Source organism: Aquarana catesbeiana, linkage group LG03 (genome assembly GCF_042186555.1).
Source record: "Aquarana catesbeiana isolate 2022-GZ linkage group LG03, ASM4218655v1, whole genome shotgun sequence".
Classification (NCBI taxonomy): Eukaryota; Metazoa; Chordata; class Amphibia; order Anura; family Ranidae; genus Aquarana; species Aquarana catesbeiana.
In genome coordinates, this window is record NC_133326.1 from 503,137,145 (window position 1) to 503,164,306 (window position 27,162).

Below are 27,162 nucleotides of genomic sequence, written 5' to 3' on the forward strand. Positions count from 1 at the left end.
GTGCAGCGACGGACCTGTCAGAGCGCCGCTCTCCCCTATGGGGGATTGGATGAGGACGGACCGTAGAGTCCGTCGTCACCTGATCCGATCCACAGACGGATGGAAAAGTAGGTTTTTCCTCCGTCACACTTTTCTGGATCGGAGCGGGTCGGATGTCAGCGGACATGTCACCTGCGCTCCATAGAGGTCAGGAGGACCTGAACGGACAGTCCGTGTGAAAGAGGCCTTAGAAGGGCCCGACTGTGCGGGGTTCTGCCCACACCGCTGCATCATACATTTAGTGATCTGTAAAAGAATGAACTACAACTACTATCTGCCGCCATGGTAGACAGCTCATATTTCTCAATGAACCGCAAGGGCACTGGTGAGCTCTCTCATAGTTCATTGATCTTCCAGCTTTCCAGTAACTACCTGCCTATACAGAAGGTAGGGGCAGACCGCTACACTGAGATTCTGCAGGAGCCGAATCTTGCACCCGTGATCTGCTGATCGCAGGTGCAATGCTCTGCAGGCTCCAGAAGAAAATTTTATAAAGCACATTTTTTACCTTCAAAAATCTGAACATTTAACCTTTTTTTAAAAGGTGAACATAGCCTTTAACCATCAGAAATAACCTATTATCTGATTATAGCAAGATGTAAATGAGCTATTGTGACATATTTGCACTTTGTGCTGTTTTTTTTTTAAAGAAAAAACATATATATTTCTTCTTTTCCAAAAACGGGCACCTCCCTATGATAAGCATCTTTTTTTAGCAAGTAAGTTGAAAAGGACACGAAAAGCCTAATGTGTTTTTTTTTTTTCATCTCAATCTCAAAACCCTTTAAAATCCTGAAACTCAATTGAAGTTTCAGGATTTTAAAGGGTTTAAAACAGCTCTTTATTATTTCAGGCCATATGGGCTGAATAATACCAAATTACACCCAAAAATCCTTGCTGTTCACCTGCAGAGCCCCTCAAAGGCACTTGTTCACATATGAGAACTGCAGGTACATGTTCCTGCATTCCAGAAGTGTCCAGTATTTTTATGGCTCCTGGTGGCTGAACAAAACATCAGGGTAATGAAGGAAGGGGGAGTATCTGCTGCTGGGGAGGGGGGCATTAAAATGACCTGTCATTTTCCTTAATTCATTTATTTACCAGTGTGTCCCAACTTTCCCCATGTTGCATCACTGCAACCTCCAGTAGTGTCAGCATCCAACAATTTCAGCCACGGGAGAATGAAATCTCCTCCTACAAGCTTTAACCAGACACTGATAGAAGTCACAAGACTGCTAGTATACACTGCTGATGAGAAAAGGAATTTAGCTGTTTATATTTACTAAAATAATTGCATTTTCGTTTTCTGTGTACTGTGGGAGACCAGATAGAGTAAATGCAGGGTCCCGAGTTTAGTAAAACTTTAAAAATCACACATAAATTATGGTATTTGATTAAAAAATAAGTCTAATGTCTTCCCCCTTACTCTAAAACAATTTATATACCAGAACATGAAATGATAGCTGTCATTTAAGAAAATATTCCTAAAGACCATTTTCAGAGCACATTTAGGAAAGGAATTGTTAGTTTACGATGATAAATGGTTGTTCAAAAATGGGTTTAGTTAGGGTTCCAGAAACATAAATGTAACACAGTACAGCAGGACAGCACAAAATAGTCCTATTAAATCAGCAGGCTATTCAGGAATTTGGGGTCTTTCCTGAATGGGGTTTTCCATTAAACAATAAATCTGCAGTTTAAGTTTAAAATGCTATATTTGACCATAGCGATCATTTGATGTAAGGCCGGTATAAGGGATTTTTGCAAGACAGTGGGGAATTCCAGAATAATGTGATAACAGTGCAATAACAGTGGAAACATGTCTCATATTGCAGCGCACATTCTACAAAACCAAATATCTATTATATGAGATACGTGTCAGACTATTCTACAGTTGAACTCATTGTAATGTTGTTATTGCAGACTTAAAGCCCAATTAAGCAATTGTCTTTTACTGTAATGTAATCTGGCCAAATAAATAGTGTTTTTTTTGTTTTGTTTTTTAATGAACTAATACGCTGGAAGGCTTTGTTAAAATAACCTATGCTGGCAGAACTCTGGAGATCTGGACCACTGCTCAACACATGGCTCAAGGGTCTAGAACTCCAATGGTCCAGCATGCACAGTGCTCCAATGAAGAATGCTGCTCAGGGAACGTGCACATGCATGAAATCACACACAAAATGCACAGTAGTTGCATTTCTGTGGAATTACCAATTGTTTCAATTGGCCTGTTAATATGTACAGTATAAGCATAGAAAAATGTTCCTATTTTTTAAAAACATGCTAAGCTTCAATGTATATGGTGAACAGATGTGACCTAGCCCCATAGCAGTGAATGGGAATTTTATCTTAAATGGATTGTTCTTCAGTTTACTAGAGCTGGCCATGCGCAAGTAGAATTCTGTTCGAAAAGTTTTCAGAACGTTTGATATTCTGATGGCTAGAGGGGTCAATTCAATGTTTGAATTTTCTCATCACTACGGTTGAAAACAAAGGAGTAGGATGGAAACTTTTTCAAGAATGAGCAAATGGGCCTCTTGGCTGCTTCTCTGATTAATGCTCTCCTTGCCCGGCCTGTCACTTTAGGTGGACACCCATGTCTTGGTAGGTTTGCAGTTGTGCCATACTCTTTACATTTTCGGACGATGGATTGAACAGTGCTCCATGAGATATTCAAAGCTTGGGATATTTTTTTATAACCCAACCCTGCTTTAGTCTTCTCCACAACTTTATCCCTGACCAGTCTGGTGTGTTCCTTGGCCCTTTATGATGCTGTTTGTTCATTAAGGTTCTCTAACAAACCTCTAAGGGCTTCATAGAATAGCTGTATTTATACTGGGATTACATTACACACAGGTGGGCTCTATTTACTAATTAGGTGCCTTCTGAAGGCAATTGGTTCCACTAGATTTTAGTTAGGAGTATCAGAGTCAAGGGGGCTGAATACAAATGCACGTCACACTTTTCAGATATTTAAAAAAATGTTGAAAACCATTTATTATTTTCCTTCCACATCACAATTATGTGCCACTTTGTGTTGGTCTATTAAATATATTCCCAATAAAATACATTTACTTTTTTGGTTGTAACATGACAAAATGTGAAAAATGTCAAGGGGTATAAATATTTTTTCAAGGCACTGTAGTACTGATAGTCTTGATGGTTCTTACATTTATAGTAACCTCTTATGTCTTTTTTTTATCATAGGATCAGTTCAAATTGTCCAGCTTTGTTAAAGTTTAATTTTATTCATTTCTGAATGAGTGCCAAACTGAAGACCTGCTTTGAAGCTGAACCCTAAGCAGATAATAAATAAAGCTCTGTATTCATAAAGATTTTTTTTTTCAGTGGCGAGTACCTGAATCTACTTGGTATCAGCCTCTTTCAGTCCCTGTACAGCAGCGCTCAGAGTGTGAGAGCAAGAAGCAGCATAAGGAGCCAATCAGTTCATGCGCTGACTAGGGACATGGTGATAGGAGTAGAACGCAAAGTGACAGACACATGAGCTCATCACTGTGCTGTTTCTTCTTCACTGCTCAGCCACATGCTGAGGCAGATCACTGATGGTCTGGACTCACAGGAAATGAGTTGAATGATGGTGGCTGTTATTCAGCCCAGAAGACTAAGGACATCTGCTAACAGAAAAGAAGTACTGCGGGAGAAAGCTTCAGATACAGAGCCCCTTAAAACGTAATTGCGCATTCACGCCTTGTGGTGCCATTCATTTTGAATGACACCCCAGAGCACCTTCACAATACCTGCACAATGCATTGCAAGCTTTTGTCAGACAGGATCATTTTGATTTACACACTGAGATGACAGTTATAATCAGGTCTGTAAGGGCTCTTTCACACTGACGATCCGTATGTCCGTTTTTCATCCTTCCGTTTTCGGATGAAAAACGGACATACATGTATCTCTATGGAGCGTCGGATGTCAGCGGTGACATGTCCGCTGACATCCGACCCGCTCTGATCCGAAAAGTGTAACGGAGGAAAACCCTACTTTTCCATTCGTTTTCGGATCGGAACGGATGACGACGGACGCTACGGTCCATCATCACCCGATCCCCCATAGGGGAGAGCGGCGCTCTGACAGGTCCGTCGCTGCACAGTGTGCAGAGACAGACCTGTCATCTTCCTGCTCAGCGGGGATTGGCGGAGTGATCATCACTGATCCGCCCCGTGTGGAAGAGCCCTTAGGATTACATAACAAACATAAAGATCAGACATCAGTCTATCCTTGTCTTTTCATTACCTCAATACAGTGGTGCAGAGACTTCTCAAAAGCATCCTTAAACTCTTTACGAATGTTATACAGGTCAGTTTCACTTCTGGATGTCAGGATTCTGCTCAGCGCCCGCTCATCTGTCCCCGCTCCCTGTGGAAATAACATGAGTAAGCATTTACATGTGTGTCTGTTCACTAAATATGTTTATATTACCTCTATACCCATTAGGGTCGATTTTACTGAAGCAACAGAGGCTGGTCACTTTGTAGCATGGCTGTTCCTTCGGTAGATCGAAGGGCATTGATCAAAACTGGAGCAGCAAGAGACGTGAGCAGATGTGCATGGCTCCAATCCACTTCTATCTTTTATTTTCAAAGCTTAACTGAACAAGCTGAAGCTAGAAGGTGTTTGGTTGTCATGCATAGCTGCTCCAGATCCTATCTGCTCCAGTTTTGATAAATTCACCTCAATAAATATACCAAACAGCAATTATTGCAATGTAAACATTAAAAAAAAGGTGAACTCATTAAGGGCAAAATACAGGCACCCAATCAAAATATGCCTTTCGTTGATCCAGCTTGCTTTTTAAACTGATATTTTGATATCTATCTTTTACCATATGCATAATTCAAGGGGTTCCTAGAGCGCTATAGGTTATCTAAAGAGAGTAGAAGATGCTGGGTTGTTGTCCAAGTTTGTCTGAATGAAAAACAGTGACTTTGTCTGTAGATGTGTACATTTCAGCTTGAGCTACTGAACTCTGTAAACAACAGTATTTTTACAACTTGCGGTAAGCAGATACACATTATAAGCTGCATTTTTACCTAGCTAAAAAAAAGATATTTTTTTACATTATTACTTTATTCTTTTAGTTGTGACCAGGAAACATTTACAAAACTACTATACTGTACATTCTCTTTTAAAGCACAGCCTGAAATCTGACTGACAGTTACGGGTAGAAGAGCAGTATCGATGCACTGCCTTATTACATACTATTCATTTGTTCAGATGTCTATGTAAAGTAATTTAGCTTTGGTATTAAATACAGCCCTTGACAAAAGGCCCAGCAGGCTAACTGACAACCAATATATATTGGAATTTAGGGGGGTCATAGCTGTTGGATTCAGGTAAGCATGCATCTATGCGGAGGGAGTGGGTTACTTTAGGCCAGTGCAAAGGGGCATACAAAAAAAGTTCCTATATGAGCCTGGGATCAAACTGTAGAGACGTCGCATGTGATTTGAACCCACACTGCGGTGCCGATGTCTGTGCAGTGCGAGTTCAGCGATACAGTTGTATGACTGAACTAGATATGGATTTGCATAAAAAAAGTGAAGGGACTTTTCTTTCCCGCACTGGAATCGGATTGCATGGGTGTTCTCATGCGATCCAATTCCTGTCCGAATTCACAGTTCACGCTACGATCTGTGAACCAATCTGAGGGTGTCATTAATATTGTATTGACACCCGCAGCGGTTCAGAGGGTAGTGTGAACTGCCTACGGGAGAGATGCGATGCGGAACCGGCCTTGAAATCGTGCTGGTTTCCGCATCGCTACAGTATGAACCTAGGCTTACAGTCCAAACAAATATCAAATTCAGTTACTGGATGCACAAGTCTCATAATAAAAACAAAAACTTCCTTTACTTTCCTCTCCTGACAGAGGCAGGGGAGGAAAGAGTCAATGCAACAGAAAGGGCTAGAACAGATAAAGGTGGGCAAGAACACCAAAAACTCCTAGGTAGGCAGGAACAGAATCAAGAGCTGTGGCAGGTAGATGTAGCATCTCAGGCATTAAAGTCAGAGACTGACCTAGACTACCAGGCTACACCAATAATTAAATGATCTCACTTGGATGGTCTGACCCTTTAAAGCATAGATGGGAAGACAGAAAATAACCATAAATTCAGCTAAAACAAGGCAGGCATGGAGGATGGTAGTTTTAAGCTACTGGGTTTGTGATGTTGCAGGCTGACAGACATTACAGGTGAGGGGAGAATGACAGGTACTCTTGTAGTTTGGTTTGCAGGTTGTAGGTACTCCATCTTAATTCCTACCTTCATTGCCTTATAGAGGCGCTCTGCAAAAAAGCCTGGTTTATTCTTCACACTCCGTACTGGAAAGAGAAAAAATAATTATAGGTAATGTTTAAGAGTTTCTTTCTTTGATATGATAATAAAAACATAACCCTAAAGCAATTTACACAACAGATAACACAATGCAAAAACACTGTAGGAAACTCAGCAACTTACTTTGTAAAATATATCCTACATGGTGCAACACCTGAAAAGAACCTCACTGAACCATTACAGTATATCTACTAGTTTCCTATAATTTACCATTATAGTAAACCAAGAGAAACTATAATGGTTTGGAATCAAGTGTATTTTATTTTATACATATATTTTTTTATTGCATAACTTTTTACATTAATGTTTTATAGCTGCCCCATTTGATAGCCCTAGGTGCCTGAGCAGACAATCACCAAACATGAGTGCTATAACATGGAAAGGGGCGAAAAGTGAGTCACGTGCTTTCCCCATACCCAGAAGTACCAGATAGTTTTTCTTTGCACATGGGGCCAAACAAAACCAGCAAGGGAGTAAAGGAAAGGTAAATCTAAATGAATGCTTTTAACCTCCCTGGCGGTATGATTATTTCGGATTTTAGGTGCTGAAAGCGGTACAATTATTTTGCATGGAAATTTGGCGTTTTATATTGTAGGTCTGTAAATCTTAACAATAACACACTTAAATCTGTCCAAACCAGAGTCTAGTAGATATCCCGGGTATGATGAAGTTTGAAACACAAAAACATAAATTATAATATAATAAATAAAAATAAATAATTAAAAAAAATTAAAATAAATAGTAATAAAATAAATTTCCCTACAATTCACTATCGCTCAATTCTGCAAGTGTTCTAATTTACTATCGCTGTTTTCTAGCTGGTCTAAAGCCACTTTTGACGTAAAGGGACACTTTTTGGTTGCTATGGACAATCTCCAGTTTCCAGGCAGAAAGAACAGTGTATACCACATAAAACTGCATGCAGGGCATGGGCCAAAGCACTGGGGACAAAAGGGATGTGAAATCATTTCATACAGTACTGTAATCTGTAAGATTACAGTACTGTATGTGTTATGATTTTGACTTTTTTTTTAAATTTGACGCCAGGCTCCGCCCCCTTGCGTCGAGACGCTCGCAGGGAACGGAGCCTGGCACGGAGAGGCTTCGGAGGAGGACGGAGCCCTCGGACACTGCGGGGGACATCGCAGGATCCCGGGGACAAGGTAAGTAAGGAGGCACCAGGATCCTGCGATGTAATCCCGAGTGTGGCTCGGGGTTACCGCTAATGGTCCTGAATTTTAACCCCGAGCCACACTCGGCAAAACCGCCAAGGAGGCTACTGTGAACAATTTCCTTGCCCTGTATAAACAACTCAAAAGTTCACATTTAAAGCGAAAAGAAAATTCTCCTCAAAAAATTTCCCCTGCAAAATAATAGCATAACGTGCTAGTATGCATTGCATACTAGCACATTACGAAAGACTTACCTTAGAATGAAGCCCTCCAGTGACGAACTGTCACTGCTTCTATTAATAATAACAGTCTTCATCCGGTCAGGGCTTCCGTCTTCATCAGGTCTTCCTTCCGGGTTTGCGGGCTTCAGCAGTTTGAAAGGCCAAGCCACGATAACGTCATGTGTGCGGGAGTCACAGCCGTGACACACTGTCCATTGAGAGCGCAGTGTGCATGTGCCAGTGACATCACCGGCTACTAGTATAGCAAATATCTCCAAAACGGTGCATGTTTAGCAGATATTTACTGTACCTACAGGTAAGCCCTATTTTAGGCTTAGCCGTAGGTAAAAATAAACAATGGGGCTTTACTACCACTTTAAAGGACAGCAGGAAAAAGGGAAAGTTTATAGCTGCAAATTTACCTGATTTACTTAAAGTGGGGTTCCACCCAAGAAAACAAAAATACCTGAAAAATTGTAAAAAAAAAAACAAAAAAACATTTGAATATTTTTTTTTTTTTTTTTACTTACCTCTAAATGCCTGTTGCTAGGTGGTCCCTCGTAGTCTGCCTCTTCCTTTGCCTGGGCTGGTGACATCACTTCCCCCCAGGCACAGGAAGGGCTTGGCTCTGCTCCCTCCCTCCTGTCAATCATCTGGGACCCATTACAGGTCCCAGGTGATTGAGTGGCCAATCACGGCGTGCGGCGCCGCTCGCGCATGCGCAGTGGGAGCCAGGCTGTGAAGCCACAGCCCGGCGCCCACAGTTGAAATGCCGGCGCCGACGAGCGGAGGGGGGGGGGGGACGAGCGGGGCTTCGATCCCCCGCATCGCTGGACCCAGGGACAGGTAAGTGTCCAATTAAAAGTCAGCAGCTGCAGTATTTGTAGCTGCTGACTTTTAATTTTTTTTTTTTAATGGAGCCCCTGGGTGGAACTCCTCTTTAAAGGAACTCAGGTGTTGTAAAAATATCACATTAATCCTATTTAGTTTTGTATGTTTTGTTAAATTAAGGTTTATTGCCTATAGTTATTTTTGGATACAGTAGGAAAAGATTAAAATCCATCAATGTATTTATTTTTTTGCTCCATTTGTCCTATTGAGGAGATTTCCCTTTGGCTCCCTGATCCAGGGACATGACAGGAAGTGAGAAGAAATCTCTACAAAGCTAGTGGATGTTCCCTCTCAGACAGTTGTAACTAAAACAGATGAAGATTTGACCTCTCCTCTTGTTCTGGTGACATCTGTAAAATTTGGGATTTTCTATTAATGCATGTCTTTGTGACAGGAAGTATAGAGAGGGTGAATCTCTCTACCTAGTGAAGACACAAAAACTTGATAGGGGTTCCAAGACCTTTATACTCTAAAGCTAAAAGGTTTTGGCTAAATATACACATTAGGGGTGCATCTCATTGCTGTGTATCTTGTTGCCAATACTCACCAATAGCTACAAAGGCATCCTTGACATCACCTGACATTTCTTTCTTAATGGTATTCTCAATGTCGTGGTTGGTCTGCTTGATAAACTCCTGGAAGACTGTAGTAGAGAGACAGAGGGTCGATTGAAAATACAATGCTAAAACACACTACCAACAGAGCCTAAAACTAGAAGCAGTTAAAGAGATCCTGTCACCACAAAAAAGTGCAAGTTTTAAGTTTCTGATAATTTACTTCTTCAGAAGTTTCCCTAGCATAGACCTCTCCTTTCTTGCTTACCATAGACCTCTCCTCCTATGAGAACGTCTATTTACTCTCTGTGATGGCCCAGCTGCTCCGGCTTCTTCATCACTCCATAACTTTTGATGCAGCTGCCAGGGAGCAGCATGATATGCAGTGGCGGCCTCTCCATTAGGGGCGCCGTCCCCTAATCCATGCGCCTGGCCCCTAATCTACATGCAGGGAATCGGGGTTTTTTATTTTTTGAAGCACATGATTTGAGCCTGAGGTTCTAATTGTGTTCAAAAAAAGGGTGGGCTCACTGTAGTGATCACTGTAACAGTTTGCTACAGTGATCACTGAAAAAAGTAACATTTTTGCAGCTATTACATGGCAGGCTTTTCTTATGATCTGCTTGGCAATTTACTTTGCATAAACCTGCACAGTAGAAAAAAAAGGATTTTTATAAAATAACGTTCTTAACCCCTAAATACCCCTAATTAAAGTGGTTCTAAGGTTAAAACATTTTTTTTACCTGAGTCTTGTCTTAATCCAGCACTATCCCATCTGCATATCTTCACTGCCCCCTTACTGGTATCACAGGAGAATCAGGCAGCAGCGGGCGCCATTGGCTCCTGCTACTGTCAGTCATATATCCGTGAAGAGGTGGGTGCTGGAGCTGAACTGAGTGTGTGTGTCTATGGATGCACACGGCCCAACTCGCATTGTGCCCCCACAGCATAGCTTGCTATGGGTGCATATACAGGAGAGGAGGAGTGGAGAGCGCTGGTGGGGGACTCCAGAAATAGGAGGTAAAGGACCACTCTGTGAAATACCATTACAACGGCTTTAACTCTTCTCCTTCACCTTTAGGAATGTGAAGTCCGGAGCCAGTTGTGGTTCCTCAGGAAGCCAGAGCCACCTCCTGTATCCAAGTTGGCAGCTCAGGGACCTGCAGCAGTAAGAAGAACTGGCTGCGGGAAAACAGTGTTTGTAGCTGCTGACTTTAAAGAAAAACCAAAAACAGACTTTCCTTTTTAAGTAAAAAGTTTCCTGCCGTCTATTTATAGGGCATATCCTATCTGTCAATAACTTGACCTGGTACATATCCATCAGACTAAAATTGGGTCACTGAGCCCCCTTCTATCTGCACTCAGTTTTGTTCTGATTTTCAATGCAGATGTGTATACCTTTTAAATAATGAAATGTATTTCACATACAACTAGATACAGTGCATTGAAAAAGTATTCATACCCCTTGAAATTTTCCACATTTTGTCATGTTACAACCAAAAACGTAAATGTATTTTATTGGGATTTTTTGTGGTAGACCAACACAAAGTGGCACAAAATTGTAAAGTATAAGGAAAATGATAAATGGTTTTCCATATTTTTTACAAATCAATATGTGAAAAGTGTTGGGTGCATTTGTATTCAGCCCCCCTGAGTCAATACTTTGTAGAACCACCTTTCGCTGCAATTACAACCGCAAATCTTTTTGAATATGTCTCTACCAGCTTTGCACATCTAGAGAGTAAAATTTTTGCCCAATTCTTCATTGCAAAATAGCTCAAGCTCTGTCCAATTGGATGGAGACCGTCTGTAAACAGCAATTTTCAAGTCTTGCCACAGATTCTCAATTGGATTTAGGTCTGGGCCTTGACTGGGCCATTCTAAGACATGAATTTGCTTTGATCTAAACCATTTCATTGTAGCTCTGGCTGTATGTTTAGGGTCGTTGTCCTGCTGGAAGGTGAACTTCCGCCCCAGTCTCAAGTCTTTTGCAGACTCTAATGCCGCGTACACACGACCGGTTTTGCCGTCGGAATAAACTCTGAAGGTTTCTCCGATGGAACTCCGACAGAATTCCATTCAAGCGGTCTTGCCTACACACGGTCAACCCAAAGTCCGACCAAAGTCCGACCGTCCAGAACGCGGTGATGTACAACACTTATGACGGGACTAGAAAAAGAAAGTTCAATAGCTAGTAGCCAATAGCTTCCGTCTCGTTCTTGCTTCACAGCATGCGTCATTTTTGGTCTGTCGGAAAAGCATATAGACGATCAGTTTTCCCGACAGGAATTGGTTCCGTCGGAAATATTTAGAACATGTTCCATTTCTAGGTCCGTTAGAATTTTCGAAAAAAGAAGTCCGATGTGGCCTACACACGATCGGAATAGACAATGAAAAGCTTCCATCGGATTTTTTCTGTCGGACATTCCGCTCGTGTGTACGAGGCTTAACAGGTTTTTTTCTAACATTGCCCTGTATTTGGCTCCATCCATCTTCCCATCAACACGGACCAACTTCCCTGTCCCTGCTGAAAAAAAGCATCCCCACAACATGATGCTGCCACCACCATGTTTCACGGTGGAGATGGTGTGTTCAGGGTGATGTGCAGTGTTAGTTTTCCGCCACACATAGCTTTTGCTTTTAGGCCTAAAGGTTAAATTTTGGTCTCATCTGACCAGAGCACCTTCTTCCACATGTTTGCTGTGTCCCCCACATGGTTTCTCGCAACCTGCAAATGGGACTTCTTATGGCTTTCTTTCAACAATGGCTATCTTCTTGCCACTCTTCCATACAGGCCAGATATGTCAAGTGCACGACTAATAGTTGTCCTGTGGACAGATTCTCCCACCTGAGCTGTGGATCTCTGTAGCTCCTCCAGAGTTACCATGGGCCTCTTTGCTGCTCTCCTTGCCTGGTCTGTCAGTTTAGGTGGATGGCCATGTCTTGGTAGGTTTGCAGTTGTGCCATACTCTTTCCATTTCTGAATGGTGGATTGAACAGTGCTCCGTGAGATGTTCTAAGTTTTGGATATTTTTTTTAACCTAACCCTGCTTTAAACTTCCACAACTTTATCCCTGCCCTGTCTTGGCCTTCATAATGCTGTTTGTTCACTAAGGTTATCTAACAAACCTTTGAGGGCTTCACAGAACGGCTGTATTTATATTGAGATTAAATTACACACAGGTGGACTCTATTTACTAATTAGGTGACTTCTGAAGGCAATTGGTTCCACTAGATTTTAGTTAGGGGTATCAGAGTAAAGGCGGCTGAATACAAATGCGCGCCACACTTTTCACATATTTATTTGTAAAAATTTTGAAAACAATTTATCATTTTCCTTTCACTTCACAATTTGTGTTGGTCTATCACATAAAATCCCAATAAAATAAATTTAAGTTTTTGGTTGTAACATGACGAAATGTGGAAAAATGTCAAGCTGTATGAATACTTTTTCAAGGCACTGTAAGTGCCTGAATCAATCTTGTTATCGATCTCCTGGTATTTTCTGTACAAAAAGGGTCAATCTAGATGCCATTCAGGTTCTGCTGCATGCATTTGCTGACAGAGAACATGCTGACAGGAGGAGAGAGCTGAGTAGATGAGATATCATCCAATCTGCAAGCTCCAAGTAAGCAGGTGACACCTCTGTATTCTGGAACATTGCATTCTGTAACTAAAAGGCTGAGTTCACACTGGTACTACACTACAGTTGTAAGACTGTGGATCCGACTTTGCCCTGCAACTTGTTCCATCCGACTTCAATGAACGGGATCTCACTTTGATCCAGACAATACCAAGCCCTTTGTGTCTGGTATGAATCTTTAGGGGAAACTCCACGCCAAATGAAAAAAAAAAAAATGGCATAGGGTTCCCCCTTCAAGACCATACCAGACCGAGGATGGATTTTAAGGGGAACCCCCTCACCAAAAAATTGGCGTGGGGTCCCCCCCAAAATCCATACCAGACCCTTATCCGAGTTGCAGCCCAGCAGGTCAGGAAAGGGGGTGGGGACCAGCGAGCGTGGGGGTTACCCTTCAAATTCATACCAGAACGAAGGGTCTGGTATGGTCTTGGAGGGGGGACTCTAGGCCGTTTTTTTTTTAAATTTGGCATGGGGTTCCCCTTTAAGATCCTCAGAGCACAAATTATATGCCAAAGTCGGACCAGTTCAGACAATGATCCGACTTCAATGATATTTAATGGGCTGAAGTAGGATCAAAGTCGGACCAAAGTAGTGCAGGAATCTTTTTCAAAGTCGGACCGACTTGTGTCGGACTTGTTAAGACAGCTCTCATAGGGAACCATTGATTTATACACGTCATGTGGCATGTGCTCCCAATGTCGGAGCGTTTGTCGTACCAGTGTGAACCCAGCCAAACAAGTGGTGTCACCTGGCTGTGCTGTCTAGCAGAGATGTATAAACTACAAAAGATGATTGTCAGAATTCCAGATCCTTTGGTAGATAGGTTAGTTTTTATACGTGCAATTCAATCATTCATGTAGGTGTTTTATGGGAGTTCAGCTTTATGATGAAGGTAAAATCCAGCAAATAAAACGGGGGGCCAGCTTGCATGCATCAGACAAGTAGCTGGGTCAACACTCACCTCTTCTGAGATGTGGGTAGCTGCGAGTACACAGGATGGTCATAAAACGGGTTTCTAAGGAGGTAGAGTCACCGGATGCTGAATCTGCTACTTCCTGCAAAGCCAAGCAGGAAGCCACAAAGGATAGAAAGAGAGAAACGCACATAGGAGGGTCAGTATAACTATATACAACTATACAAAAGTTATCCTTTGAAGCCAACGTTTTGCTTTGTTCTTCATCGACAAACCACAGTCAACCCATTAAGAAAGAAATATGAAGACTCCCCTAAAGTATGAATATAGATCATGGTTTGTAGCAAGAGATATACAAATAAACCGCCCCTGAATCTCTCTTACTCCACTGCGCCAAAGAAAAGTGCAAAGCTATATAAAAAAATGTGTAAATGAATACAAAATATGTGTACATCCACAGTGTACAGTGAAAAAAAGCTGCCACTTAAATAAATACATAGACTGATCAAAATCCCAAAACTATACCTCTCACACGTGTACAGATAGAGATAGCGGCGCTAATATAAATTGTGTAAAATAATGGGTCAGAGCAGTATAATGCCTATGACCCTCTACTTATGCATAAAAATAATAATAGTGTCATGAAAAATATTAATTTTATCATGAAAAGAAATTTCCTTAACACCCAGTGAAGTGTCACTATAAATAATAAATTACAAGAAATGAATGATCAAGTTCAACAGTTGTTTTTCAATCTTCTTGTGAAAAATCTTCTTCTACTCTTCCACCACACCACCGTGATAGTGACACCACTCCCTCTGAAGAGCGCACTCTTCTTTTTTTCACATATGGAGCTGGCTTGATTGGAGACACGGTTCATCACATGCAACCCAGGTGTGGTTCAATTGCTGTTTTGCCAAACACGAGAGTGGGAGGCTATACAATCTGGTGAGTGCGCTCTTCAGAGGGAGTGGTGTCACTATCACGGTGGTGTGGTGGAAGAGTAGAAGAAGATTTTTCACAAGAAGATTGAAAAAAAACTGTTGAACTTGATCATTCATTTCTTGTAATTTGTTATTTATAGTGACACTTTTCACTGGGTGTTAAGGAAATTTCTTTTCATTATAAAATTAATATTTTTCATGACACTATTATTATTTTTATGCATAAGTAGAGGGTCGTAGGCATTATACTGCTCTGACCCATTATTTTACACAATTTATATTAGCGCCGCTATCTCTATCTGTACACGTGTGAGAGGTATAGTTTTGGGATTTTGATCAGTCTATGAATATAGATCACCCCTAAAATCCTAGTTGCCTGGTGGTTATGTTACTACTTTGGCTTTAATACTTTCTAAGTAACTGCCTATATATATATATATATATATATATATATATATATATATATATATATATTCACCAAATTCAGTCTTGCTTCAATTTTCATTTGCTGCATGTTTGTTCTAGATCTGTAATTCAGAAGTACTGAAGCTAAACATGACCACACCAGCGTTTTCAGAGAGAAAATATACTGTATGTGCTGCTGAAGTAAGTACCACATCCCAAGTATAGCTATATAGTAGAAAGCTTCCTTGTTGGGGAACTATGAAAGGGACTTTACTGGTACCAATAGAAAACACATGGAATCAACAAGCAGATACCTTTATTTACAAAATGTGGAAAAAAAAAAAAAAAAAAATGAAGGGATCATATTGTCCCATATACAGTTGCTTCTTCCACATCACAAGGAATTTGTAGAAATGTATACATATATCTTCAGAACAAACGCATAGAGATCAACACGTTTCACAAAATTACTTCTGGACCCTTCATGTGCTTCATAACAGAGCAACATGCCCATGAAAAAAAAAAAAAAAAAAGACTGAAATCGGCGGCGGTCCCCTTGCCCATGTAAGGTAAGTATGCCAAACTGTGCAGCCACTTTACCGTAAATCCAAGAAATACCAGGAGAATACTCCGTAATATGATTATTCAACCATCCAGAAGTGAAAACCATCAAAAACGCATCATGGTTAAAGGCAAGGTGTAACATTCTGAGAGTGCTGGGAAAACCATAAACACAGTTCAGGGCTAATCATAACTAGGAAGCCTTTTGTCTGTTGACACATGAATCGCCAACCAGTCAGGGAATAGCCTGCCCTCATAAGCGACCCATATCTACTGGCCACTTTCCAACTGGATGCAGGTAAACATGGGAACCCCCGCCCCAATTCCACTCTTGCCAATGTGTTTTTTTTAATTTCTTGTGTTTTCCATTGATACCAGTAATGTCCCCTTCATAGTTCCCCTACAGGGAAACCTTCTACTGTTTTCAGAGATGTCCCCTTCATAGTTCCCCTACAGGGAAACCTTCTACTGTTTTCAGAGTGCGGTCAACAGAGGAACTTTTACAGAGGTTTCTTCCTTGAAAGATGCACTTTACAGAGACACTGTCACTTTGCCCATTCAGGGGAGAATAATAGTGTCTGCAAAAAGGCCCTTGGCATACTGATACTCACCTCTCCAGGGATCCCCCGGTACTCCACCCTCTATCTCCGCTGGCAAAAATAGCTAGTGCTACTAGGTATGAAGGAGCTTATAAGCTCCACTCAAATGATAGTGATTGGCAGGGCTGGACTGGGACAAAAATTTGGCGCTGGACTTCACCCAGACTGGCCCACTTTGACAGGTCTCTCCCATGCCGGCTTGCCACCCAAGCCCCCCCCACTAGCTATTAGCCGTTCTACATTATTTCTCCTATAGGCAGTATCAGTGGGGAAGCTAGACATTATTTCACCTGGGGCAAAGAATCAGTTTGGCGCCCCCCCAATGGAACAAGATTAGGCAGGAAAGTGAGGCCGCCCTCCTTCCAGATAGTATGATGAGCTTCTAAGTGTTGACTCCTGAGCATCATGTCTGTATTCAGGCGCGCTGCATAACTAGCCAGGGAGAGGAGGTGAGCACTGCGGGGGGGGGGGGGACAGAGGACTGGAGGGAGGCAGCGGTCCACTGTCACTGAAATCGGCCCACTGAGCCATCGGCCCACCGGGAAACTCCCTGTAGTCCCAATGGCCAGTACATGCCTGGTGATTGGACCTAGCGGTAAATCTCTAGCCCTCACTTGACTTTGTGGGTGATGTCCCTCTAGGTTCTGACACCAGCAGAAACTGGCCATTTTTGGTCCAACTGCGAGAGAGAAAAGAGAGATGGGGATCACCGGAGAGGTGAGTATCAGTGGGTCACTGGGGTGGGAAGGCAGACCTATTCATGGCCTCTAACTTTGACCTGAATGAGCAAGTTGACAGTCTCTTTAGTAACATTCTCCCAGTGAAACCTAGCTTTGGTTGGGTTGCAGGAACAAGCGGATTTAAGGCTGAAGGCCACTGGTGTTTATTAGGAATAGGCATCCAAAAGCATCAGAACTATTGGCTCCCTCACCACTATGTACCAGTTATGTGTATGATGAGGGATCATATTTAGGCTTTACTTCAATCATTCCAAAAGATCTTTGCTTTTTCCTACTTCCTACATAAACAGGTAGAAACAGTGATTTTTTTTTTCACATTTTATAATGATTTTATTAACACAAATGTAAAAAATTGACATACAAAAAGGCAGAATGGAAGCAATATGATTATTACTCACCAGGACTGAAGCAATAATCTATGGATAAGAGAAAGAATGACAATTAAGGCATGCTTAGATGCAGGAAGGAGATTTCACCTTACGAGATTACAAATTTCCAGAAAAAGGAAAGGAAAACGACTCAATAGAACTCAAGTTAAAGAACATTCCAAAGGAAGAATGTAAAAGTAGGGGACTTAAAGAGCTCCTGCTTTTTTGTAGCAAGGTACTAATGAGATAAGTATACCTTTATTTGTTTTTCATTATTAATATTTTGGTGAACTTTTTAGGAGAATATTGATTGTTTGCTATCAGTTACTGCATTTAAAGCTGAACTACCAGGGAAAAAAGGTTTTGCACATTTACTATGTAAACATTTATTACTCCTAAGGCCCCTTTCACACGGACGGACCGTCTATCCGTTTTTCTTCCATCCGTCGATGGACGACAATGCATTCCTATGGGCAAACGGATGACCATCCGTTATCATCCGTTAACCTCCGCTTCCGTTTTTATACGTTTTTTTTAATGTACAAGGCTACGTCCAGATCCATCAAAACGAACATTAACTGACAATGTCCGTTAACATCCGATCAGTTAAGATCCGTTTTGAAGAAATAATTCAAAGTTCATACTTTGACAAATAAAAAAACAAAGTGAAAAAACCTTTATTTTAAAAGTGTCATTCAGAATAATAAAACTAAAACAGTTTTGAACATATCATGATGACGGATATACATAACGGATGAAAACGGATATTAACGGAACGGAAGACGGATGAAAACGGAGATTAACGGAACAGAAGACGGATGAAGACGGATGAAGCAACGGATAAGAACCGATACGTTTTTAACGTGGCTAAACTGATGGTGCCCGTGTGATGATGATTGGATGATGCTTCTGCATCTAAATTTCATTCATCCTGACACCACTGCTGAAACTTAATCCCAGCTCTAGGACACTGCATACAGTGAATGATGATGGTTTGCTCGCACTCCACCTCCTCCATTCACAAAACGTCTTGTTTTTTTTCACAGAAATTTTACACAGAAGGTGTTCTGAGAGATGAGTATGGATGAATGTCATAATCTTCCCTTGTCCCATCACAGAACACTTTGCATTCTGTGAAAAAAAATTAAAAAGAATTGAGGGAAGGTGGAGTGCAAGCACCCCACTATCCTTCACTGTAGTCACTGTACTAGTCACTGTACTAGGAGTTTATGTTTCAGCACCAGAAGTGTGGCTCTTACAGCAGTGTTGAGGTTATGTGTCAGTCTTAACCTAACACAGCAGCATCCACGAATGGGATCCTCATAATTAGGTGCAATTCATTTTTACATAGCAAATTTGCAAACATTGTTTTCCCCTAGTTCAGCTTAAAGGATCAAGAATAAGGAATACAAACTGAACAAGTCCAAGTGTGCCAACCAATTCCTTCACTGGAGTGCAAGCATGTTTGCATGTCGATGTGCACTGTGGTGTCATGCGTTCGACAGCTCCTTTATGAATAGGCTGTAGCCCAGTTCCACATATGAATATGTGTGTTGTGCTGTGCTGCAGTGCATTGCAGTAAACATGCGTTCTGGAAATGCATTAGAATGCTGCGCATTACTGAAACGTGATTGGTGTCAATGGGCCCTTAGTTTTCCTTCACCTGACTCAAGGCTAAAGGCTCTATCCTAGCAAAGAGTAGAAAAAAATCTCTGTTTTACTCTGACTGCTTTATTATTAATTACTATTTTTCACTAAAGAGGACACATTCCACCACAGCTTTTTTACATTGCATACAATATGTGAGATATACACAGATCAGCTATAACATTATGGCCACTAACAGGCAAATGTAAATAACACTGAATATCTTGGTAAGGTGGCACCTGAATGTGGTGGGATATATTAGGCAGCATGTGAAATCAGCACGTTGTTCCTGAAGTTGATGTATTGAAAGCAAATAAAATGGGCAAGTGTAAGGATTTTAGCAACTTTGACAAGAGCCAAATTGTAATAGCTAGATGACTGGGTCAGAGCAACTTTAAAATTGTAGCTCTTGTGAGATGTTCCCTGTCTGTAGTGGACAGCACCTTCCAAAAATGGTCCAAGGAAGGAAAACCAGTAAACAACAAAAAGGGTCATTGGCAGCCAAGACTATTTGATGCACGTGGTATAGTGAAGGCTGGCCTTTGTAGTCCAATCCAATAGAAGAGCAACTGTAGCTCAAATTGCTAAAAAAAAAAGTGAATGCTGGTTCCAAAAGAAAGGTGTTCGAACACACAGTGCCTCTTAGTTTTTTGTGTATTGGGATGCATAGCCACAGACTGGTCAGGGTGCCAATGCTGACCTTTGTTCACAGCCAAAAACACCTACAAATGGGCATGTGAGCATCAGAATTGGGCCACGGAGATATGGAGGAAGGTCGCCTGGTCTGATGAATTTAAGAATGGTTTGAGGAATACAACAAGTTTGTGGTGTTGACCTGGCCTCCAAATTCTTCAGATCTCAATCCAAACAAGCATCTGTGGGATGTGCTGCAAAAACAAGTGCGATCCATGGAGGCCCAACCTCAAAATTTACAGGACTTAAAGTATCTGCTACTGACAGCTTGGTGGCAGATACTATAGCATACCTTCAGAGGTCTAGTGGCTTCCATGCCTCAATGGGTTATGGTGGGTGGTCATAATGTTATGGCTGATTGGTGTATATAAAAATGTATTTAATCCCCTGTCAACTGCTCATAGCACTGTGAGCTGGTGGCAGGTGAAGGCTCAGCAACGTACATGTAGCTTGCTTCTGGGTTTGGGGCGTGCATGCGTGATTGGACACAGCACAAGTTTGGCAGCAGATTTCAGCTGAAACCTGCTGATCAGCTGTGTTCATTCACACACAGAATTCTGTGTTTACAAACACAGAGAACTCTGTGTACAGAGAACAGCGACCTGGCTGTTTCTTCTCCCTGGAAGGTAGGGAGAAAAAACAGCCAGGCCAGTAAGTAAAAGCAGCCCACATTACACTTATTAGACACACAGTAATCCCTTGATTGCCCCCTGATGTTAACCCCTTCCCAGCCAGTGTCATTAATACAGTGTACAGTTTTATCACTGATTACTCTATTAGTGTCACTAGTGACGTCAGTTAGCACCAGATTGTCCGCCACACTATCACAGTCACACTATAAGTCACTGATCACCGCTATTACCAGTATAGTATCTATACCTGTGTACATTCCAGTATAATATAAATATATATATATATATATATATATATATATATATATACACACACATACATACACACACACACACACACCATATTTTATAGACGCTATAACTTTCACACAAACCAATTAACATACACTTATTGGGATTTATTTGTAGTGTAGCAGAATAAATGTTGGCCTAAATTTATTAAGAGATGTGAATTTTTGTATTGACTATGTTTTGCAACACAAAGTAGAAAATATTGTGTTTTTTTCAAAATTTTCAATCTTTTTTTATTTATAGTGCAAAAAAAACAAAAACCCAGTGTTGAGCAAATACCACCAAAAGAAAGCTATTTGTGTGAAAAAAATTATATAAATTTAATTTGTGTACAGTGTTGCATGACCGTGTATTTGCCAGTTAAAGTAGCACCATGCTTCCACCCAGTCTTTTTCGACGTGGGCCGCCCTTCGAGAAATACATGAAGCCCCACAGCCGGAGTAGAGCGTCCCCTATCACTCTCTTTTATGTGACTCAGTGGGAGCGGGATTTGGCATCTGAAATAAACCTGGCGGACTGGAGCAAGGCCTGGCCCTCTGTAGCAAAATGCTCATTTAACACCGCTACCCTGGAGACCACATACAAGTACTCTTGAGGTGGTATTGGATTCCAGACAGAATAGCCCATGCCAATCCTAGTTCTAGTGACCGCTGCTTTCGGAGTTTTGGCTATCATGGGGATGTCCTACACACTTGGTGGACATGCCCGCATCCGAGTTTTTGGCTTGTTGCACACTCTGTTCCTTCTGACTATTCGAAAGGATGCTAAATTTGCTTTACTGCATTGCCCCATCCTGTGCCTATATGCCCATCAACGAAAATTAACATCCTACCTATTTCTGTCAGCTAAGCGAACAGTTGCTCAGGCCTGGAAAAAACCCATGGTCTCTTTCCAGGGCGGGAGAGAACGCATGGCTGCTTTGATGCTTAATGAACAAATGTCTAGTATCCTCAGGGACTCTCATGCCAAGTTTCTTTAAATTTGGGAATCTTGGCTTACGTATGCATTTCCTTCACTTCCCCCAGCTAGCGATGGGCACCTGTGACCGACACCCCTGATGATCCTGAGTCAATGTCCCCCTTGCTCCCCCCACCTCTCGCTTTGTTGTTTTCTCCTCCGCTTGCTCTTTTTTTCCTATGGGGTTCCTACCCCCCTTTCCTATTTTCATGCACACATTCCATACTGTACTATGGTCCAGAAGTTTGCTCATCCATGTTTGACGCTGCCATCCAGGCAGATCCTAACTGGTCCTCTCTATTCATTTGTTCACACTTATTAAGTTTAGTCATTGTTGTTGTTTCCTTTTCCTTTGGCAACATAAAAGGCTTTGTATTTGCCTGTACTGTCAATTAAAAAGCCCCTGCGTGGGCGGATCTGGTGCGCCTACTGTTATTCTTTATAGATTAATAAAATTCATTTAAAAAAATGATTAAAATGTCATTGTCATGAAGGGGGTAAAACCTTCTAAAGTCAAGTGGTTAATATTATTAGGGTTGTTTTTTTTTTTTTTTTTTTTTTTATTTGAGAGAAGGTTGAAGAAAAATGCATCATTGCTTCTGTCCTGTTGGCTATGATAAATTAAAGTTCATACTATTTACCTTAGCATCATCTACGGCTTTGTCAAGGTCTTCACCACCCTCATCACGGTTTGCCTAGCAAGAGACATAAATACACATAGGGTTTATTAGTATGATTCATTGGGCACAGATATAGTAATCAGATGTTTTTTCCTCTCCATGTTGTTAGATGTAAGGTCCTATGATAACACCCAGACATTATGTTAACCGGTATAGCGCCCTATGACAGTGTACATTCATTTACAAGCTATTCAAGGAAGGGACTAATATACTCTCATACACACACACACACTATAAATATAACGTACGAGGTCTGTCCAGAAAATGTCCAGCCATTGTAAATATAACGAGAAAAGTTTGGGTGACATCAATATAACCTGGCAGCCAAAGAGAGGGGACTGGAATGTGCATGCTTGAACAATGACAATGATCACTTCACTGTACTAGTCAGTGAGGACAATTGATGTTGTTGACTGAGCATGTAACATAAAAAATGACTGTGCAAATAGAACAATGAACCGGCATCAAATTTTGCATTAAGCTTGAACAATCCTCCACAGACATTGTTCGGATGATTCAGAAGGCTTTTGGGGATGATGCAATGAGTTCAGCAGAAAAAGTGTTGCAAAAATGCTTGAAAGTGATCCACATTCTGGAAGGCCTGCAACAAGCAAAACCCCTGAGATTGTTTAAAGTGCACAGACTGTAATCAAAAAAGATCGGTGACTGAGAGTGCGAGAACTAGAAGCTGATCTGGGAATTCCAAAAACCACTGTGTCCAAGATTTTTTTTTTATTATTTATTATTCTTTATTTATAGATATTACACCCAGACAGGTAGAAAATTACAAGGTCACAAAATGTGTCCGAGATTTTGAGCAGGATCTTGGCATGAAATGTGCAAAATACGTTCCTCGGCTTCTGCTACCAGAGCAGAAGGAACATTGTGCTGCAATTGTTAATGACTTGCTTAAAACTGCTACCAATGAACCAGATTTCCTCAAGAAAGTCACAACAGGTGATGAATCATGGGTCTACGCCTATGATCCAGAAACAAAAACCCAAGCATTACAATGGAAGTCATGCCTTTGAAGGGGACTGAGGCGTCATTGTCCTAAGTACAATGTTTCCTGCATCTTTTTCAATTAATGTCTCTATTTTTCATGATACATGGCTGGGGGATTTCCGGACAAACCTTGTATAAATACCGAAGATCCCCATAAATATGGTTATCCTGTACTTCGTAAATAAGTAACCAACCGAAGCCAATGAAACAAGGATCCTCTTGAAGTGTCCTGATGTGTCGGAGCTTATAGCATCTTCCAATGGCTGGTGGTAAGCTGGGTTAAGATAGAATATAAAATCGTTATGTTTGCTGGAAATTCTATTACCACTTGACTGTAAAACATCTAACTTAAAATATCCACACAGTACTGTATGTTGACAAAATTTTAGTTTGCACCAAGGCCCCTTCATTAAATCCATACGAGACATCTATATACATTTGGCTAGAAGCAGAATCAGTCTATATTGTACATATACTGGATGCAGCATTTCCTGAATTTTATCCCTGCATTATTTTATGCTCATTTTACATCTCTGTCCTGTAAGTACCAACCTGTATTTTGTGCAATAAACACCAGCCTTACTATGCTTCACTATTAGTTCCTTCTTTTTATTTTTGGTGCATTTACCAACTTGTGATTATTATTTTGGGGGAGATCTCCATTGGACCTTCTGTGAGTCGCCATTCCATTAACAGCTCATATGACCCCTAGACTGAAAAGCTAGGGGTCCATTTCATCTGGTGGGTGGCGACACAGGAGGGGTGTGTGCCACACCACGTTTGGAGCACTATTGCACTTTATGAGGATTGGAGCACATAAACACCTTTTATTTGGAACGTTTTGCATTATTTCAACACGATTATTTGATGTTTTTTTATTTTCATTTTCATTATTTCGAGAGCTGTAATTATTTTATTTATTCAAGTGAATAGCACTTTGTGTACAGGAGCTGCAATTATTATTATATTTGTTATTTCAAAATCTTTTCCACTGGGGCCCCAGTAGAAGACACGTAGGTCGAAACGCGTCGGACTGCTATTTCACTTTCCATGTTGCCCCTTTTTTAACCACTTAAGGACCGCCTAACGCCGATTTACGTCGGCAAGGCGGCACGGGCAGGCAAAATCACGTACATGTACGTGATTTGCCTCTCGCGGGTGGGGGGTCCGATCGGACCCCCCCCCGGTGCCCGAAGCGGTCCCGTTCTGTTCCCCGGCGATCCGAGATGAGGGGGAGGCCATCCGTTCGTGGCCCCCCCCTCGCGATCGCCGCCGGCCAATGGGAACACTCCTTTGCTGCTGTATGCTAAACAGCAGCAAAGGAAATGATGTCATCTCCCCTCGGCTCGGTATTTTCCGTTCCAGCGCCGAGGGGAGAAGACATCAATGTGAGTGCACAACACACTACACACACAGTAGAACATGCCAGGCATACAAAACACCCCGATCCCCCCCCCGATCGCCCCCCGATCCCCCCCCAATCACCCCCCCCCCCTGTCACAAACTGACACCAGCAGGTTTTTTTTTTTTTTTTTCTGATTACTGCATAGTGTCAGTTTGTGACAGTTACAGTGTTGGGACAGTGAGTATTACCCCCCTTTAGGTCTAGGGTACCCCCCTAACCCCCCCTAATAAAGTTTTAACCCCTTGATCACCCCCTGTCACCAGTGTTGCTAAGCGATCATTTTTCTGATCGCTGTATTAGTGTCGCTGGTGACGCTAGTTAGTGAGGTAAATATTTAGGTTCGCCGTCAGCGTTTTATAGTGACAGGGACCCCCATATACTACCTAATAAATGTTTTAACCCCTTGATTGCCCCCTAGTTAACCCTTTCACCACTGATCACCGTATAACCGTTACGGGTGACGCAGGTTAGTTCGTTTATTTTTTATAGTGTCAGGGCACCCGCCGTTTATTACCTAATAAAGGTTTAGCCCCCTGATCGCCCGGCGGTGATATGCGTCGCCCCAGGCAGCGTCAGATTAGCGCCAGTACCGCTAACACCCACGCACGCAGCATGCGCCTCCCTTAGTGGTATAGTATCTGATCGGATCAATATCTGATCTGATCAGATCTATACTAGCGTCCCCAGCAGTTTAGGGTTCCCAAAAACACAGTGTTAGCGGGATCAGCCCAGATACCCGCTAGCACCTGCGTTTTGCCCCTCCGCCCAGCCCACCCAAGTGCAGTATCGATCGATCACTGTCACTTACAAAACACTAAACGCATAACTGCAGCGTTCGCAGAGTCAGGCCTGATCCCTGCGATCGCTAACAGTTTTTTTGGTAGCATTTTGGTGAACTGGCAAGCAAGCACCAGGCAGCGTCAGGTTAGCGCCAGTACCGCTAACACCCACGCACGCACCGTACACCTCCCTTAGTGGTATAGTATCTGATCGGATCAATATCTGATCCGATCAGATCTATACTAGCGTCCCCAGCAGTTTAGGGTTCCCAAAAACGCAGTGTTAGCGGGATCAGCCCAGATACCTGCTAGCACCTGCGTTGTGCCCCTCCGCCCGGCCCAGCCCAGCCCACCCAAGTGCAGTATCGATCGATCACTGACACTTACAAGGCACTAAACGCATAACTGCAGCGTTCGCAGAGTCAGGCCTGATCCCTGCGATCGCTAACAGTTTTTTTGGTAGCATTTTGGTGAACTAGCAAGCACCGGCCCCAGGCAGCGTCAGGTTAGCGCCAGTACCGCTAACACCCACGCACGCAGCATACGCCTCCTTTAGTGGTATAGTATCTGAACGGATCAATATCTGATCCGATCAGATCAGATCTATACTAGCGTCCCCAGCAGTTTAGGGTTCCCAAAAACGCAGTGTTAGCGGGATCAACCCAGATACCTGCTAGCACCTGCGTTTTGCCCCTCCGCCCGGCCCAGTCCAGCCCACCCAAGTGCAGTATCGATCGATCACTGTCACTTACAAAACACTAAACGCATAACTGCAGCGTTCGCAGAGTCAGGCCTGATCCCTGCGATCGCTAACAGTTTTTTTGGAAGCTTTTTATTGAACTGGCAAGCACCAGCGGCCTAGTACACCCCGGTCGTAGTCAAACCAGCACTGCAGTAACACTTGGTGACGTGGCGAGTCCCATAAGTGCAGTTCAAGCTGGTGAGGTGACAAGCACAAGTAGTGTCCCGCTGCCACCAAAAAGACAAACACAGGCCCGTCGTGCCCATAGTGCCCTTCCTGCTGCATTCGCCAATCCTAATTGGGAACCCACCACTTCTGCAGCGCCCGTACTTCCCCCATTCACATCCCCCAACGAAATGCAGTCGGCTGCATGAGAGGCATTTTTATGTGCTCCCGAGTACCCCTACCCAACGAACCCCCCCCAAAAAGATGTTGTGTCTGCAGCAAACGCGGATATAGGCGTGACACCCGCTATTATTGTCCCTTCTGTCCTGACAATCCTGGTCTTTGCATTGGTGAATGTTTTGAACGCTACCATACACTAGTTGAGTATTAGCGTAGGGTACAGCATTGCACAGACTAGGCACACTTTCACAGGGTCTCCCAAGATGCCATCGCATTTTGAGAGACCCGAACCTGGAACCGGTTACAGTTATAAAAGTTAGTTACAAAAAAAGTGTAAAAAAAAAAAAAATATATATAAAATAAAAAAAAATAGTTGTCATTTTATTGTTCTCTCTCTCTATTCTCTCTCTCTATTGTTCTGCTCTTTTTTTACTGTATTCTATTCTGCAGTGTTTTATTGTTATTGTTATTGTTATTATGTTTTATCATGTTTGTTTTTCAGGTATGTAATTATTTATACTTTATTGTTTACTGTGCTTTATTGTTAACCATTTTTTTGTCTTCAGGTACGCCA

General features: G+C 42.1%; 1 protein-coding gene across 2 annotated transcripts in view; it reads right to left on the minus strand.

Annotated features, from left to right (window-relative positions):
• The window catches only part of ANXA6 (annexin A6), a 139,319-nt gene that overhangs the window by 6,619 nt on the left and 105,538 nt on the right, over positions 1–27,162 (minus strand). The window contains exons 19-25 of one of the 2 annotated variants that reach the window (XM_073621110.1): positions 23,512–23,591; positions 22,274–22,327; positions 17,443–17,460; positions 13,844–13,937; positions 9,233–9,328; positions 6,330–6,388; positions 4,300–4,422 (exon numbers count right to left, since the gene is read on the minus strand). In XM_073621110.1, coding sequence (XP_073477211.1) covers positions 4,300–4,422; positions 6,330–6,388; positions 9,233–9,328; positions 13,844–13,937; positions 17,443–17,460; positions 22,274–22,327; positions 23,512–23,591 — 524 coding nt within the window. The remainder of the gene's footprint in view (positions 1–4,299; positions 4,423–6,329; positions 6,389–9,232; positions 9,329–13,843; positions 13,938–17,442; positions 17,461–22,273; positions 22,328–23,511; positions 23,592–27,162) is intronic. The other variant, XM_073621111.1, reaches the window with a different exon arrangement.